This window comes from Falco naumanni, chromosome 9 (genome assembly GCF_017639655.2).
Source record: "Falco naumanni isolate bFalNau1 chromosome 9, bFalNau1.pat, whole genome shotgun sequence".
Classification (NCBI taxonomy): Eukaryota; Metazoa; Chordata; class Aves; order Falconiformes; family Falconidae; genus Falco; species Falco naumanni.
Window position 1 is genome coordinate 18,223,964 of NC_054062.1, and position 16,132 is coordinate 18,240,095.

Here is a 16,132-nt window from a genome sequence, read left to right on the forward strand (position 1 = left end):
ATCATGAGTGGGGGCAGTGTATTGGCTGTAAAAGTTCAGTAATGATTAATGTTTTAACTTTTCAAACTTACAGGTCAGCTGAACATTATGATTCTTTTAAGAATGTTCTGTTTGTTTGAACCCAGTTTGCTTAATGGAAGGAAAACTGAATTATCTTCTATATATTCACACAGTGGCTATGTGACAGTGAGATGTGCTGCACGGAGAATACAGTCCAATATTTAGGATACTTTTCTTTGAAGATCCAGGTTCTGGTCTTTGTTCTGGCATAGATTTTCTTTGTGACCCTGGACAACATACATAGCTCCTCAAAGGCACTTAGGTATCTGAAAATACCAATAGGGGATTTGAAAACACCTATTGTTTGGTAAAATATATTAATCTGTTTGGGCATCTCTAAAAAAAATCCCGAGGTGCCTGTTTGCATCTCTTAAAGCCCAAATGCCTTTAAAAAATGTTGACCTTAATGGATCTTTTGACACTAACTTGAGTTAGAAGCCTAGGCTGTCTGTACTAGGCTACTAGTACATAGGAGAATGTAGGAGGTAGGATCCTGCTTCCCAGCTGACTGATTCAGAAGCCTCAGGTAGATGCCTGAAATAAAACAATGTCAATCAGTGCTCCTTAATGGACTTCTAAAGTAGTCAGGAAATGGCTCAGTCAATCAAACAGCCTAACAGCTTGCTGCTGCTCAAAAGGATCATCTCTTTTCCCTCTAATGGTTCTTCCTCACCCCTTCCTGGCTGTGCAGTTCTGCACTCGCCTTCTGTCAGCTCCAGTGTTTATCTGAGTCTTTGGTTTCTTTCTCTATCCTCCTGTATGCTTACCTGGCAGAAAACTAACCCAGTGCAAGAAAGTGGGCACTTCTTTGCTAATTAATGAGCTAAAGCAGTTCCTTGAGGATCGAACCAGTGGTGATGGTGTTGCAAAGAGGGAAGCAGGAGCAGGTCGAATGAGAGAATAGGGAGCATGTAGGAGAGTAGGTGAGCACGCCTTGCAGAAGCAGCAATGAACTCTTGGACTGTCTTGTCCATCTTCTCTGACTCAACATCACTTAGATAAGCACCTGAGATCTTAATCTGCAAGATAGTAATAATGGTGTCTCACTTCTCTGTACCTCCCCTTCCCACTCTCTTCAGCTTCCTTCTACATTCCCTAGATATTGGCAGGATCTGAGACAGATGGATCTGAGGCAGCAACTACAGGAGCAGATTCAACTGCACACATGCAGACTGCCTGACTGATACTAGTGGCTGATGAAGATGTGCCCTCCAGAGCTGGTAACTGTTGAGTTCCCACTGCAGCTTTTCCTCTTCATTTTAATTTCTCTTCTTAAATCCTAATTGCTACAAAACTTGTAGGGATGTAGAACTCTTTCTGAGTTATACCTTTTAATCCACTTGAAGTGAAATTCTCCATATCCAGATCTGAAAATTTGGATGGACAGACAGGAAAATAAAACTCAATCAGCCTCAATTCCTCTGGAAACCCAGATAAAAAGCTCTTTTTAATAAATCAGTGCTGTATCTGATCCATTTTAGGATTCTCTTACCAACATGTCTGTTGAATTTCTCTGCCTTAGAAACTGTGTTCTATAGAAACCCAAGTTACAAATACCTTTCCCTTCCTACTTCCTAGCAGTATAAAGAAAGGAAGTTCTTCATTAAAAAGCTAATTTCTGCATGTTCCTGAACCTTCTTTTTAAAGCCATCTATTAAAGTTTCACACAGGAGAACCCTTGATAGTGGTAGTCAGAAACTCACTGAAGGAAGTGCATAGGAAATGACTCAATTAAAAATACAAAATGCTGCCATGCTACATTGACTGAGGCTCTTTTGGACAAGAAGGAAAATTTGAGTTGTTTGCAAGTGGAAACTTTTACTCATTTCAGAAAAGACTGGGAAAGGAACTGTTTTACAAGTGGATGTCAGATCACCAGCTAAGGGTAATGCCACAGGAGTCTGGAAGGAGAAAACCACCTTGTGATTTGTTTCATTCCTGCTGCAGGATACAGAAACATTTGCAGTGGGCAAGAAAACAGAATGACATAAGGAGTATGATTGAGCTGAAGTGTGGGGGACACTGGGGTTTGCCACATGGCAAATATTGCTGGATATGACTCAAAAGTCATTGCTGCATGTGAGCACAAACACAAATTCAGACAAACAGATGTGCCAATTCATATTTTGTGTATGTATCACCCAATGAGAAGGCATGTGCATGCTGTCCATTCTGCTGCTGCATGCTTTCTTCTTACGTGCACGCCCTGCCTGCTCAGTTGGCATGGTGGGGAAGGTGAGCTGCATAACCATGCTGCCGGTTGGTCTGGTAGCGCAGAATGCTGGCTAGGCTGCACTTTGAAACAGCACTGGGAACACGTGATACATCAGTTACTAGCACCCATCTCTGCTCTGTGGACACGGTGTGATACAGTCTCTGCCACCTCTCGTTTACAAAGATTTTGGTAATTGGTTGTTTTGATGGGAAAATTGTGTAGGCTTCTTGCTAGTATGAAGATATATAGTGTATGGCAGAGCAAGGCGGAGGAGTGTGATTCAGCCTTTCCTGTCGTTTAGTTAGCGTGCTGGCTCCCCACTGAACATCACAGATTGGGCTTTCTGTTTCTTAGTTCATAGTTGCCCATTCTGAAATTGATGAGCCTGCTCTGATGTTTTCATTTCATTATTCTGCTGTGGTCTTCTAACCTGTTATTCTTGACAAACTAGATCATTGTTTGGCTTGACTCTTGCCAGTATCTAATAAACCGGTGGCATAGGGGTTTGCTTTTTCATGTGGCTTGGGAGTGTTTGGCTTGCTTAGGCTGGAGGCTCGGCTGCCCCGCGAAGGGGTGGCCACTGGACCTTCAGCTTCTTCTTCAGGACTCTCAACTCTCTCTTGAGGACCCTCAGCTCGTTCTTCGGGGCTTTGCAGTGGGCTGCTTGCTGCTTTCATTAAGGTGCCAGGAGAAAGCCAAGTACTCTTGCCTGTATGTCAGCACCAGGGCTGTTTGGCAGACAACATTGCTGTCATTTTCCTATTTACTACTTACACGCAGATGTGCAGGTGCACAGTTGCTGTTCGGTGGGTGAATTTCAAGTTGCGCCACAGACTTCAGCCGTGAACGAGCCGAACCGCGGCCGAACGGCGCTGCCGGCGGTTCTAGCAGCGGACCCGTCCCCCCGGCGCTTCTCCCAGCGCTGCGTTGGCAGCCGCGCCGAGGCCGCGGGGCCGGTGTCGCCCCGCACGCCCAGCGTGTGGCACATCCCCGCCGACGGCGCCGCACCCCGCCGGTACCGCCCGCAGCCACGGCCGCCGGCAGCCGCGGCCCCTCCGCCGCCCCCCCCCGCCCCCGCACAGGCGCACACTCGCGCACACGCACCGCAGGGCGGCCCCCGGCGCCGCCCCGCACCGCGGCGGGCAGGCAGCGAGGGAGCGCGGCGGCGGCGCGGACCCGCCCGGCCCGGCCCGGCCCAGCGCCGCCGCCCCCCGCATCGGCCGCCGCGGGCCGAGCGCCGCCGCAGCTCCGCGGCCCCTCGCCCGCCCGAGCCATGTCTGCCAGAGGTGGGTCCGGGGCTGCGCCGCGGCCCCTCAGCGACCGGGGCGCGGGCGGAGGAGCCGCGCTTGACCTTGCGCGCCTGGCCGCGCTGCGGCGCCCCGCCGGCTGCGCTGGGGCGGAGGGTGCGCGGGCGGTGTGGGAGCAGGGGGAGGCGAGGGGATGCCCACCGCCCGGTCCCGTTTCGCAGCCGGGCGGTGGAAGGGGCTCCGGAGCGGGCTGCAGCAGCGCTCGGCGCAGCCGTCCCCGGGGCCGGGTGCCCCGCCGCACCTGCCGGGTGAGGCGCGGTCACCCCGCGTCGCCTCGCCGGGGGCGGCTGTGGCAGCGCGGGGGGCGCCGCGGTTCGGCGCGTTTGACACGGTACGGGCGTGTGTGCGCGCAGAGAAAGGAATATGGTGGCCGGGGGGCTCTGGGGTCCGGACTCGGGGGTTGTCCGTGCGCGGGCAGTGTTAGCCGGTCCGCACCGGTGTGTCCGCTGGGCGCTGGCGAGGCAGGCTGGCGTGGCCTGGCGCTCGAAAAGCAGGTGCTCCGGGTGAGGGGGGGTGGTACCGCCAGGCCGTACCTCTGGTGGGCATTTGCATCTGGCTTGAAATTAACATTTAGAAGTTTTGCTTGAGCTGCACATTTGTTTCGGTCATAGCCTGAACTCGGATAGCCTTTGTCCTTCGCGTGCATTTCTGCACAGACTCTGACCGTGGGTTTGGTGATTCTGGGCTGGGGACGAGCCGACCAGGCTCACTGACTGCAGATCCTGGCTTGTTCCAGTCTCCTGCTTCCAGTATGAGAAACTGATGCAGGTGTGGCCCAAAGGCTGGTGCTTCAGGGGTGGTTTTTTTGTTGTTGTTGTTTTTTTTTTTTTTTTTTTTATTACAGTTAGTACCAGTTCAAGGTCTGGAGGCACAAAGTTAAGCATTTTCTGTCCATTGTCATAACAAAGCAGAAATATTTGTAAGCATCTCCTGAAGGGAGAAAATTATCTGCAGGATAATGACAAGTAAAAACACTCCCCAGTTATCTGCAAATTGAAAAAATACTTTGTCAAAATTATGTATTACAAATTAACAAACGCCAGAATGTAGGGATACATCTTATTTGTTCATCCCTTTATTTCTTTGTACCTTCATGTCTTAAATACTGCTCAGCATGGATCAGCTCTTTCATTTGCTTGGATTCCTGTTGACATCCAAGTGAACTCCATGTACATGGAAGGCATCATGTGACCACTGAAAGGTTGTCAGCATTTTGTGGTTAGGACCGTATTTCTAAAGCACCGCACCCATTTTAGGTATAAATAATAAATGGTGTTAGAGCAGTGTATTTCTTTGTGGCGCAGTAGAATTCTTGCTTTAGGAAGAAATGGACTGTATCGGTCTCCAAAGAATCCATTTCTGGAAGAACACTTAACTATATTAGCATCAGTACTGTGCTAAGGCTGCATTAGTACTTGTGAGGAAAACCCAGCAAAGCTTTGGAACATGGATTAGATTTGCTGTCTTCAAAGGGGTGTCTGGATTTGAGGAAGTGGCAGAAAAACTTTGCAATTTCAGCTCTGCTGATGACTCCCCAAAAGTGGACCGTACAGAACAGGGAGCCATAGAACATTTCCAATGGCCATATTCCTTTTTCCTCCCCCCACCATCCCTCTTTCCTATTCATCTGCACAACACATGATGTTTGATGCCTGCTTGATTCTGCTGGAGAGCTGCCTGGAGAAGAAGGGTGAATTCTTTCTCAGCCTCTCCCATGCCGTCTATTTTTTTTCAGAGTAATTAATTGGGGGTGTGTGGTGGTGTCCATAGGACTTTAAAGAAGTAATGAATAAGATTCATAAAATAAAGATTAAGTTGTTAATTTCTATCAATATCTGCTTTTCAATCTGAACAAATGAAATTAGTTGGAAAACAAGTGTGTCTGTGCGAGTAGTTATTCAGTAGCAACCAAAGGCTGTTTGTGTGTAAAGCAGTATAGACCATTGTTATTATTAAGCATTTTAAACGCTACTACTGTTAAAATCTTACATATGAACTTATTTCTACGCACTTACATGGTATGATGGGTCTTAATGAGGTTACTCATGAGAATGTAGGTCAAGAAGTGAGTCTTTAATGAATTAGGGCTTTGTTTAAATATCAGATAGGGACCCTTTGCTTCATGAAGGTACATTGCCTCATACATATGCAGTCTCATTAAAACCACTGTATCATTAGGATCTGCATGCTCAGCGAATATTGGTTGTTAATATTTTATGTTTTGTTAGCTGTCCAGAAGGTGATCATTGTTATTCTGAAGGCATCAGACACTTGGAGCTGTCTCCTTGTTGATTATATACACCAAACGTAACAAGAATAGCAAAAGAGTTAAACATTCACCTGTGCCATTTTTATTGCTAAATTGCAGAAGATATGCAAGGGTTAGTAAAGGACATCACAAAATTAGCATATTCAATCTGTGCAGCTCTCTATTCATCTCTTTTGCTCCAGGAGGCAGCATGGTCTAGTGAGCTGACTGCAACAGATGACAGAAGAAACTCCTGAAATCCAGCAGTACCTCTGTACTTTTGGACAATTCCTTTTAACCCTTCTGCTCTAGTTCCCTGTTGTTATTTAACCAAAACTATCCATACAATCACTGACATTATGACGGATTAAGTCATAACATAAAGCATAACTAATAACAGAACTTCTTGTAATTTTGCCTTAAGTAGAACTCTGGATGAAGAGTTTTATGTTTCCCTACTTTTACAATGCATATAATGGTAGCTAACTTTTTCAGAGGGGTTGCTGTGAAGACTAGTGGCTCACTTGTGCTTTAGGATGAATTTGCTGAAATTTTCCTTTGTTTTCTTCCACCTTTCACAGACTAGGTTGTTGGAGTCCTTCACACCTGTCCCTCACCTCTCACTGTTATGAAAATATAAGGTCTTTAATATTCTTCTGCTGCTTTCCTCATAGTACGGCGCTCTAGCAGATGTTTTGACCAAATGCCAGATGAAGCAGCACAGACAAGCGTTCCCAGAAGCTTGAACAAATAATCATTTTGGAAATCTGGTGATTGAACAGGGAGATGAGATGAACTTTGAAAATCCCTTTTCACTTCCCTGTCAAGTTGGAGGCACTCTCGCAACCTGCTCTGCAGCCTGTTGGGATCGGTGGAGAGCTGCCATTGACGGGCTTTTCAGTTTTGCAGTTGGCAAAAGGCTTCATATTCTACTTTGTGCTGTTGTTAAGTAGTTGCTGTTAGGACTCATACATGACTGAAGTTGGGTGTTGGAGCAAGCCCTATAGATTGTTGCTTACCTAAGGGCTTGTTTGCAAAGAGCTGTAAATTCTCTGGATGAAAGACATTTTTCTAAAGCCAAGTATAACTGTGACCTACTTGTGCATGTTATCTTAAACTGCTTAAAAACTGTCAAAAGTACTTGTTATCATGAAGTTGTAAGTTAATGGAAAAATGGCTATTTTTAACTATTATAAACTTTGGTTAAGCTAGAGCAAACAGGCATAAAGCATAATGTTTGGTATGGTCAAATACAAAGATTTTTGCTAATATTTTTTTTCCTAAATGTTGAAAGAATTAGCATGAGCTGTATTTAGTCCAGTAGGCAACTACTTCAGGAAAATGAAGGCAGGTAAAATAGGAGGTTTATAAAATAGTGGTGTCTTTTCAGCCTCTTTTGTGCCATAAAAAATTTAATGAATTTTGACAGAAGCCAGTGTTAAAGAAATACTGTTGGTGTCTCATATTAACAGGTTGTACTGTGCCACTCTGATGCTGCAGATTGTGGGTATTGATAATTGCATTTTTTAGCCTACTCAGTAGTCGGGTTGTTAAGCTTAAGATTTTATTTTATACCACAATCCTTGTCTTTTCCTATTTGATTTTCTAACAAATGCAGATCAAACATTTCAGACAAATAAATCATCGTAACAGTGCTGTGAGGGAGGTTTTGTGTGCCATTTTACAGGTGAGGCAGGAACTGAAATGATTTTTTTCTCTTCTCCGAGTCTCAGAGCCAGGTCAGAACAGGAGATTTTCTGCCTTCTGGGCCTCTTCTCAGGCTCCTTGTTTGTTCTTACGCAAGTTGAAAATAGATTTCTAACATAAAATGAAAACTTCCCCTCATTATGTTTTACTCTGGTAACAGTTCTTTCTTCATCCACACTACACACATCACTTGATTGATCTGTCTCACAGATGTTAACTTTTGTGTGAAGAAACCAACAATTTTCCAATGAGAAATTTACATACTAAATCTTGAGTTCCTCTATATTCCGCCAATAACCTTTATTTTTCTTTTCCAAATCCTTTATTCCTCCTTGGGTAGCTATGGACATGGCTGCTGTTGCTGGCAGCAATGACTTTGATTGAGGTCTATGCTGACTGGTTTAAAAACGAGCTGCTGTGAGCTTCTGGTCAACATTTTATTATGGCCTGTGATTTTCACAGTGATATTGCTCATATCTGAAGGAGCTGGCCACTTAAAGGATGGCCATATTGTCTGCCATGTCCTTTCTGAAACCAACTGCTGTTTTTTTTTCTACTTGCTGTCAAGAGGTATTTCTTTCAGGTGTGTAATAGCATCCCTAATTTGTGGTGTGAGTAGTACATGGCTGTAGTGAAATGCTCTCAGGCTGAGCAACCTGGAGAGCGGGGCAGTGTGAGCTGGCTGGACATTTCCTTAATTTTAGAAGTGGACAAATTTAGCATGTTCACAGTAGTTAATTATTGCAGCTTCAAAAGCTTGCAGTCCTAGCAATTTCCACCATTTTCCGTGGTATAATGCTTCATAGCCCGAAGGAGCACGTTCTTGGCAGGGTTCGGCGCTCTGCAGCATAACCCGAGACAGAGCTGTGTGTGCAGTCATGCCGACACAGCTGTTTCCCACTTTGAATACCTATGCAGTGCAGAATTTGGAACTGGCTCTGAAGGTTTTTCTCTCCCCAGCTTTTGTCCTGGATTTCTGCTGTACTGATTTCATACTGTTATTTAATCCTATCTGTACTTTCTATTTCTTCCAAATACGTGTAATGACTTATGGGTTTTTTTCTAGTTACTTGGTTTAGGGTTTGAACCTCAATTTAATGGCTTAAGTAGCTCAGGATCAGCACCTGGATTGTCACTGCAAGCTGTCCTTGTCTGTACTTGAGAACCAGTACCAGCAGATGAATCTTTAGACCTGGTAGAGCTTTTGTTTTGGTGGGGAAGAGTATTTTACTGAGGTATCTGACTTAAATAGTAGTATCTCTTTTAAGCTGCTCCTTTTTTAAGTTTTGCTTCTTTGGCCCATCTTTTTTTCCCCTCAACAAAGCTTAGTCTGTGCTGTTTAACTTTTATGGATTAATGAAAATTAGTCCTGAATGCATGGAAAAAATTGCATAGAATAAAGACAACAACAAGAGGAAACTGGGACAATGAGGTAGAATCTATTTTAGATGCATGGCTTTGAAAGGAATTGCACAGAAGGAAAATAAGCATCAGCTTATGGATGGAAAAGCCAGCAAAATTGCTTTTAGTGAAGAACACCAGAACTTTGTGTTTCGCAGCCTCTGAAAACAGTTTTTTGGAGTTTGGGTTTTTTTCCTTTTTCTTTTAATAGGTTTGAATTTAGTGTTTGGATTATTTTTAATCTAACCTGTTAGTAACGGAAGATGAAAACCACACAAGGCTAGTTCTTGGGGCTGGTATAATATTTCTTAGTTTTGCAGGGTAAAGGCAGAAACGTGCAGTAGAAAGAAGACTCTGGTCTCTGAGACCAGCAAGTAGTCCCTAATTTTTCTATCGCTTACTGTTTAGGCTACAATATAATTAGATGTTTCTCTTTTTTAAAATCCAAAGAAAACTCCTAGACATCATATGGTAATAGCAGAGAAAAAGTGAAGAGACACAGTTTTTGTTTTTTTTTAAATGCTTAGCTCTTATTGTGGGATGTTTACAGAAAGAACTTCATTATTAGAAGTTCAAATCCAAATAAGAGTCCCAATCCTGTAAACATTATTGTGTATTACATTTGGTATTTTTACCAGTCCCTTCTGTTCTGTGGGGAAATCCTTAATTTGTAAAAAAAGTTGGACCAGACAGGATTCAGCAAGGCACACCTGTGACGGAGTGGTCTTGTGTTTCCCTTTTCCTGTTTGTAAGCCAGAATTAGCGCTTTAGTAAGTCAGTTTGTTCCACGTAAACCATGAAATACGGCCACATCCATAATGCAATGCCTGCTGTTTACATGCACTCATTTGAGTTAGACTTGAGCTCAGTGTGGTGCTGGTTGGTTGTGCAGAGCTTTAGCGAGTACCTGTCTGTTGCAGCACTCTCAAAACTAGCCAGCTGCAACAAGGTCTTTTACCATCATATACCAGGTTAACTTCGATAAGCAGTTCCCACACCTTGCCCTGGCACAGCCACCAGTCCCCCACGAGGTCTCAAAGGTCCATCTACTGTTTGCACTGTTTCTTCATACTCTTCAGGCTAGTCCCTTTGCTGCCTTCTCCTTGTCCCTCCTCATCCAGGGCACACTCTCTCTCCTCCTTTTGCTTTTTCCAGGTCTCTCTTCATTGGATGCCCCTTTTACATACCCCTTAGAGCTATTTAACTACTTGTTAACAGAACCAGCCACAGCTGCACCTTATCCACATCAGCCAGCCTGCCGCCCCTGAAGCCAGCCCACAGCTGTGTATTATCAATGCTAATTAACCCAGCTTCATTCCTCCACGCCTGAGTACCTGCCCTTTTTGTTGTGTGGGTCTTGCAGCCTGTGTTGACTTCTGTGCTGTTGCGAAAAGTTTGTTGTGGCCAGTCTTACGTAGCCTTGGAGTTACATGTCCATGGTTGGAAAAGCCTGCGTGAACTTCACATTTGTTGAAAACTGTTAATCTGTTCATCTGAGCTCTACGTTTTGAAGTGGAAGGAGGATCTGTATCATCAGCATAAGAAAGACTGATGTGTAAAAAAGTACGATGAACCAGAGTGCTTTGTGGCACCAGTATGCCCTCTGCCGCCAGAGATGAGGTGCTGGGGTTCTGCTGTGCTGGTAGGGTCATGGTGGGAGAGACAACAGGAGAGAGGCTTGTTCTGTGCAGCTGTGACTGAGGGGCACTCTGGATGGAAGCATGGAATAGGAAGGATCTGGAAGACAGTGTTCTCAAAGGTGAGGCAAAAGGTACTTCTTTCCCCTTGTGATATGTGCATTTTCAGCTTAAAGGGTGGTGCAAGAAAATTAGTCCAAGCCAGCAAATTGGAGAGGCTCTGATTCCCTGAAGCCTTTAGACCTGTGCTTAGCTCAGCAGCATGCTGAAAGGTGCAGTACAGTGTTCACTGATGAAGGCAACAATGTCCTCTTCTATTTCATGCTCATAGACTTTTTTTTTCTTGGTAACTTACTGGCATAGCACTTAGCAGTGATTCTTTTGAAGACAGGTCAGAGCAGCGTGTGGTCTTATTACAGTGGACTTTACAAGGGTGGCATGATAAGAAGTTCTGGTTTACTGCTTGCTTACTAATAAAGATATTTTATTCTGTTTCTGGAATGGCAAAAGAGGTCATGTACTGGCTTAAAGATGCATACATTTTCATCCAAACTGCAAAGCTCAAACAGTTTCTGTAACATTTTTTTTTTAGTACTTATCATTCCTTTTGCTGTACCTGGAACCTCAACTTCATAATTTCTAATGTGTTCTCATTTTAACTACTGCTTCCTCTAGTGTAAGTCTTGTATGAGTAAGGACTGTGGGATTTCATTCAATGAAAGGATTCTGCTTTAATTACTGTTATTATAGAGCTGATTTTGTTTCCATCGCATCAGGCTCGTATGAGGCATCTTTGATCAACAAAGTCAGCAAAACGGCTGTTCAAATTACAGTTTCCTTTTAACTAGTGATGAAAGCTTTCAGTTTATTTTTGGCATTAGTAAGTCTGGGAGACAACCAGGTTAGATAAGAGCTGAAAGCTCGTTAATGATAAAGGAACATAGCTAAGGGAGTGTGGTAACAGCTCTGAAAAAGATGTGCCTGCTCTAACTCTGTGACCCTATGTACAGAAAACGCAAACAGTTTCTGCCAAAGTCCTGGCTTTCCCTGGTGTCCTTGGTTGCCACTTCTGTTACTCAACATCTGTGGAAGAGCTGACTTCAATAAAGACTGTGTAAGGTAAATGAATTTCATAGAATTAGTGTGTAAAATAAGATATGGATTTAGCACTTGCTGTCTCACTGAAGATAATAGTAAATACCTTGTTCAGTGGAACAGGAATATAGTTGAGCCTATGGTCAATAGAAAACATGGAAATCACTGGTTTTCTCAGAATGAAAACTGAAAGGAGAAAAAACATTTTTTTCTTGAATGAAAGCACACCTGAGTGAAGTACAGAACTTAGCACCTTTATAATTGGAGGTGGTTGCAAAGGGAATCGTGCTGATTATTATCCATGAAGTGATATTTTATGCCTATTAATGAAAGCCAACATAACACAAGTATACTAATTTTCTGTGCTAGGGACTTTCTTTATTCCAGTCAGAAGGGTGTGTACATGCATGAACAGGCTGTGCCGAGGTGTGTGTGAATGTCTCCGTTCCAGAAAAGGAAATCTGGAGAGGTCTTGCATGGTTTATAACGAGTAGAGCTGTAAGACCTATTACCTTTCACTGGAATTGTGCCCAGTTTTATTTTTTTAATCTTAGCTTCACTTGTTTTCATGACTATCCTCTGCATATGAATGTAGGTACACAAGACAGGATTTGAATGTTTCTATGGCCTTCTGCTACTGTTGTAATTTTCTCTTTTATTGTCCTAGTAAGCCAATAAAACAATTAAATGATAATCAGACAATCCACTAAAAACCTGTGGCATATGAAAATAAGAACAAAATTTACTGCAAGAGACAATATTGCTATATAATAATGTGGTTATCCAAAACTGTTTATTCTGCTTCATGAGCTGGAGGTAATCCCAAAATTATCCAGTCCAGACTTTGATCTAAGGAAGAATAATAAAACTTTGATCATTGTTGAATTGGCACTGCTATAAAAAGCCAATGTCATATTTCTCTCTTAGTAACACTAGCTAAATCCAAAATAACAGATAAAAGAATTTGATGATTGCAGCTTAGGGATGATTTCTGACTTGACCTGAAGTAATCTCTGTCCAAAAATGTCTATAAATATTTTTTCTATTTTCTGTTGCCAGATGTTTTGATATTTGAGATAAATGTTTTTTGTGTACTTAGCTGTGCAATGCACATTTGGAGTCCAGTGTTTCAGAGAAAGAGGCTCTGGTTAACTGGTTATGTTCATACATAATATGATTAATTCTCAGTAAAATTCTGATGCCATTATCTTGCTTTCTGTCTTTCTGAAAATGTAATTTACAATTTAAAGATTTTAAATGGCTAATGTCTATGACTGTGTTATATAGTTGCCGTGGTGATACCATGTTTCTTTCCATGCTTGCAACTATTTTCCTACACCTTTGACTAGGAAAGCACTGCTGGTGATGTTCTTCCTTAAGAGCTGCAGCTGGACAGTGGCAATTTTTTCTAGCTTTAATATTATGAAGCTTAAAGGAGAATTAAAAGAAAAAAAACAAAACAAAAAAAGAATCCAACCTTTTTTTCATCATAAATTGGGATTTTTGAAAATTCCGAAACTGTATGGGTCAACAGAGCTCACAGACTAGTAAAGCTTCTTTGGTACTCTTGAATTTCTATCCATAATACATTCACTAAAGAAAATGGCTGAAAACTTTGACTGAAATGGCTGTTGATTTTAGGATCTTTAATGCATTTTGTATTTCTAGATATAACATGACCTTAGTGCTTAGGTAATGCAGGAGGTTTTCAAATCTGTGTGACAGGAATGTTGAGAGGCTTCATGTAATGTTTGGTACAGAGTTTCAGGAGTGAGGTGCCATGAAAGAGCTACATCTTGTCCTTCCTTCTGCCAGGGTGACACGGCACTGTTCATTAGGCTTGTACTGTACCATCTGTGGTGGTGCACAAGTTCAGCAGGGCAAGAGTCAACCATTGCCTTCTTTTGCTTTGAGTTTTCCTGCTGTCTCGCTCCCTGCTTGATGCATATAATCTGCAGATCTAACGTTTTCTTTAATAGCACTGCTCTTGTGTTTCGGGCAGTAAAGCCTATTGAGTTACACATGTACAGAATCTAGGTTTGGGAGATTTTGTGACTTTTTGCAGTAGCAATTTTCCCCTCTTGTCCTCTGGTGACAGCATGTGTGGATGCTGGCAGTTCTCATTTTTCCTTCCTGCAAGGCACACAGGCCAAGCAGACCAGTGCTATAAGATGCACTTTATTCTATGTCCATTGTTGCCACTCCATATTTATCAAAAGCAAAAAAGCTGTGTGCCTGAAGGGGGATTAAGAATCCTACCATCTTGCTATTTATGATGCTCAGGAGTTATTTTTAGTAAAGGTTGTTGGCGCTGCTGCCCAAGGGAATGGCTGAGAGAGGGTAGGTCAGGAGGCAGCCAGCTGAAACCAAGTGCTATGGCTGGAATTGCAGGGAAGAGGTAACCCCAGCAAAGATCCCTTTGGTGGTTGTGTGCGTGTGCATGAATGTGTGTGTATACACATAAACAGATTCGGAGTCTATGTATAGAAAATAACTAAAGAAACTATAATCACTTGTGCTCACTGCATGTATTTGAATGAGGGGAGGAGATTAATTCTTGCTCTGTTCCATACAATTCCTCTTCTTGCAAGATTGTCAGTTACACGGAATGGTTTTTATAAGATAGTCAGTTTCCATAGCTGAACCATCCCTCCAGATGTACAGATCCAGGAAGTTCTGTACGTTGCTAATACAGATTATGACTCAGTTTTCTAAGGAAGCAAGGTCGAGATTGAGCCTTGTTCTGCCCTGGTTATATTTGCTTCCTACACTTCCCTCTGGAGACTGAGAAGTCACGAGAGCAGTGGGTGAAGGAGGCAGTGAGTAAGAGCTGCAGAGAGTAGAAGAGGAATAGAATAGAAGGGTACCTGAGAACCGTGAGCATTTAAAGCAGAGCGAGGAAAGAGAGTGTGCATGGAAATCCTTCTTCCAGCTGGTACAGAGGCAGAACTGACACAGACCAGAACTGGCCCTGAACCTAAAAAAGATTAAAAGATACGGGAGTAGAGAACATTTAGAGAGTTACAGGAAGGAGTTATAAGCATTCTGATTTAAAAAGCTTTTTGTTTTTATTTCTTTGTTTTGTGGACACCCAAAGTGGACTAGCAGTCAGTCAAAGGGAGTATGTGCTGGTGCAACTGTCCTTACAATTGCTGCAAATACTTCTGTGGTTTTCTGAAGAGAGCAGAGGGAAGTACTGGTTTGTAATCGCCTGAGGAAAAACTCCTAGCTGCCTGAAACCTCTGAATGCTTCACAGACTGATCTAGGCTGGTGCTCTGCCAGATCCTATTTTTAAGCAATTAGGTTTCTCTCTCAACTTTATGAAGTTATGCTTCTCTAGCAATATCACAAAAGCATAAGGCCTGGAAAGGGAGGGGGGAGCACGTGTGCAAGCAGATGACTTTTGAGGGGAAAAATATAAAACTAAGCTTGGTGCCATGTTTTCATGTTTGTGTAGCAAAGAGCTCATCCTCAGTGCAACTGAACAGCTCCAGCACTGGTGTGTTTCCATCCTGCTGAATTACACAGTCTGTGTTGCTCCTTAAAAGCAGAATCTGCAGTTTTCCTTGAATACATAGTTAATTCTTTTCTACTCATGCTGTCTTTGCACTGGGAGTTGATGTTTCAAACAGAAGTATTAAGAGATTTCCTGGAGCAATTGGGAAACCCCGTCAGCTGGGGCATGTAAAGAAACTAGAAAGCACAATGCCAACAGAAGTCCTGTGTTAACGCACTGGGAATGGATTAATTACGAGATCAGCTGCGATGTCCTTTTGATTTCTGATATGTCTAAAGAGCCCCACAGATGCAGCCAGAACTGATCAAAAGTTTTTTCAGGAATATAACAAGTAGTTTTTCTATTTGCAAAATACACTTCATGTAAATGAAATCAGGAAGACAAAAAGAATAACTGGAAGAGAAAATAAAACTGCTGCTGCCTAAACACTAGTAATACTATTAACAGTTCCAAACTTAACCGTTTTAGTCACAGTATATCTTCCTTCATGCTAGCAGGAAAGCTTAGTTTACTCAGTGTGTTCTCATTTTCTGAATTCCAGCAATAAATATTATATCAAAAGTGTGGCCAATGGATCACAGAAGAGTTAGTAAAGCATGATGTTTTGACACCAATATGGGAGTTTTCAAGTGTTGCTCCATTTAAAATGCTGTTAGTATACCTGCTCAGAATTTCTTTCAAGTGTGGACTTCTTAGTAAAGTGTTCCTTGATGTTTCTTCCCCAGACTGTATTCCAGAAACAGTACTCATCATGGACTGAAATTGTTCTTGACTACTGTTAAGTTTTATTTTCTGCCCTACCCTCCTTAATTTCTGTAATGCAAAATAACTCAGTAGGTAATCTTTAATTCAGCTTTTCATTCTGTCCAACATTATTTACTGCTAATATTTACGGGTTCTGTAAGCATGCTACTCTTAATATTAATAGTGTGTCTTGGGAGTGC

General features: G+C 42.8%; 1 protein-coding gene across 1 annotated transcript in view; it reads left to right on the top strand.

Annotated features, from left to right (window-relative positions):
* Positions 1-3,505: 3,505 nt before the first annotated feature.
* Positions 3,506-16,132, top strand: part of ABLIM1 (actin binding LIM protein 1) — a 206,274-nt gene continuing 193,647 nt past the window's right edge. Inside the window, exon 1 of the mRNA XM_040605481.1 lies at positions 3,506-3,561. Within this exon, the coding sequence (XP_040461415.1) occupies positions 3,549-3,561 (13 nt within the window). The 5' untranslated portion in view covers positions 3,506-3,548. The remainder of the gene's footprint in view (positions 3,562-16,132) is intronic.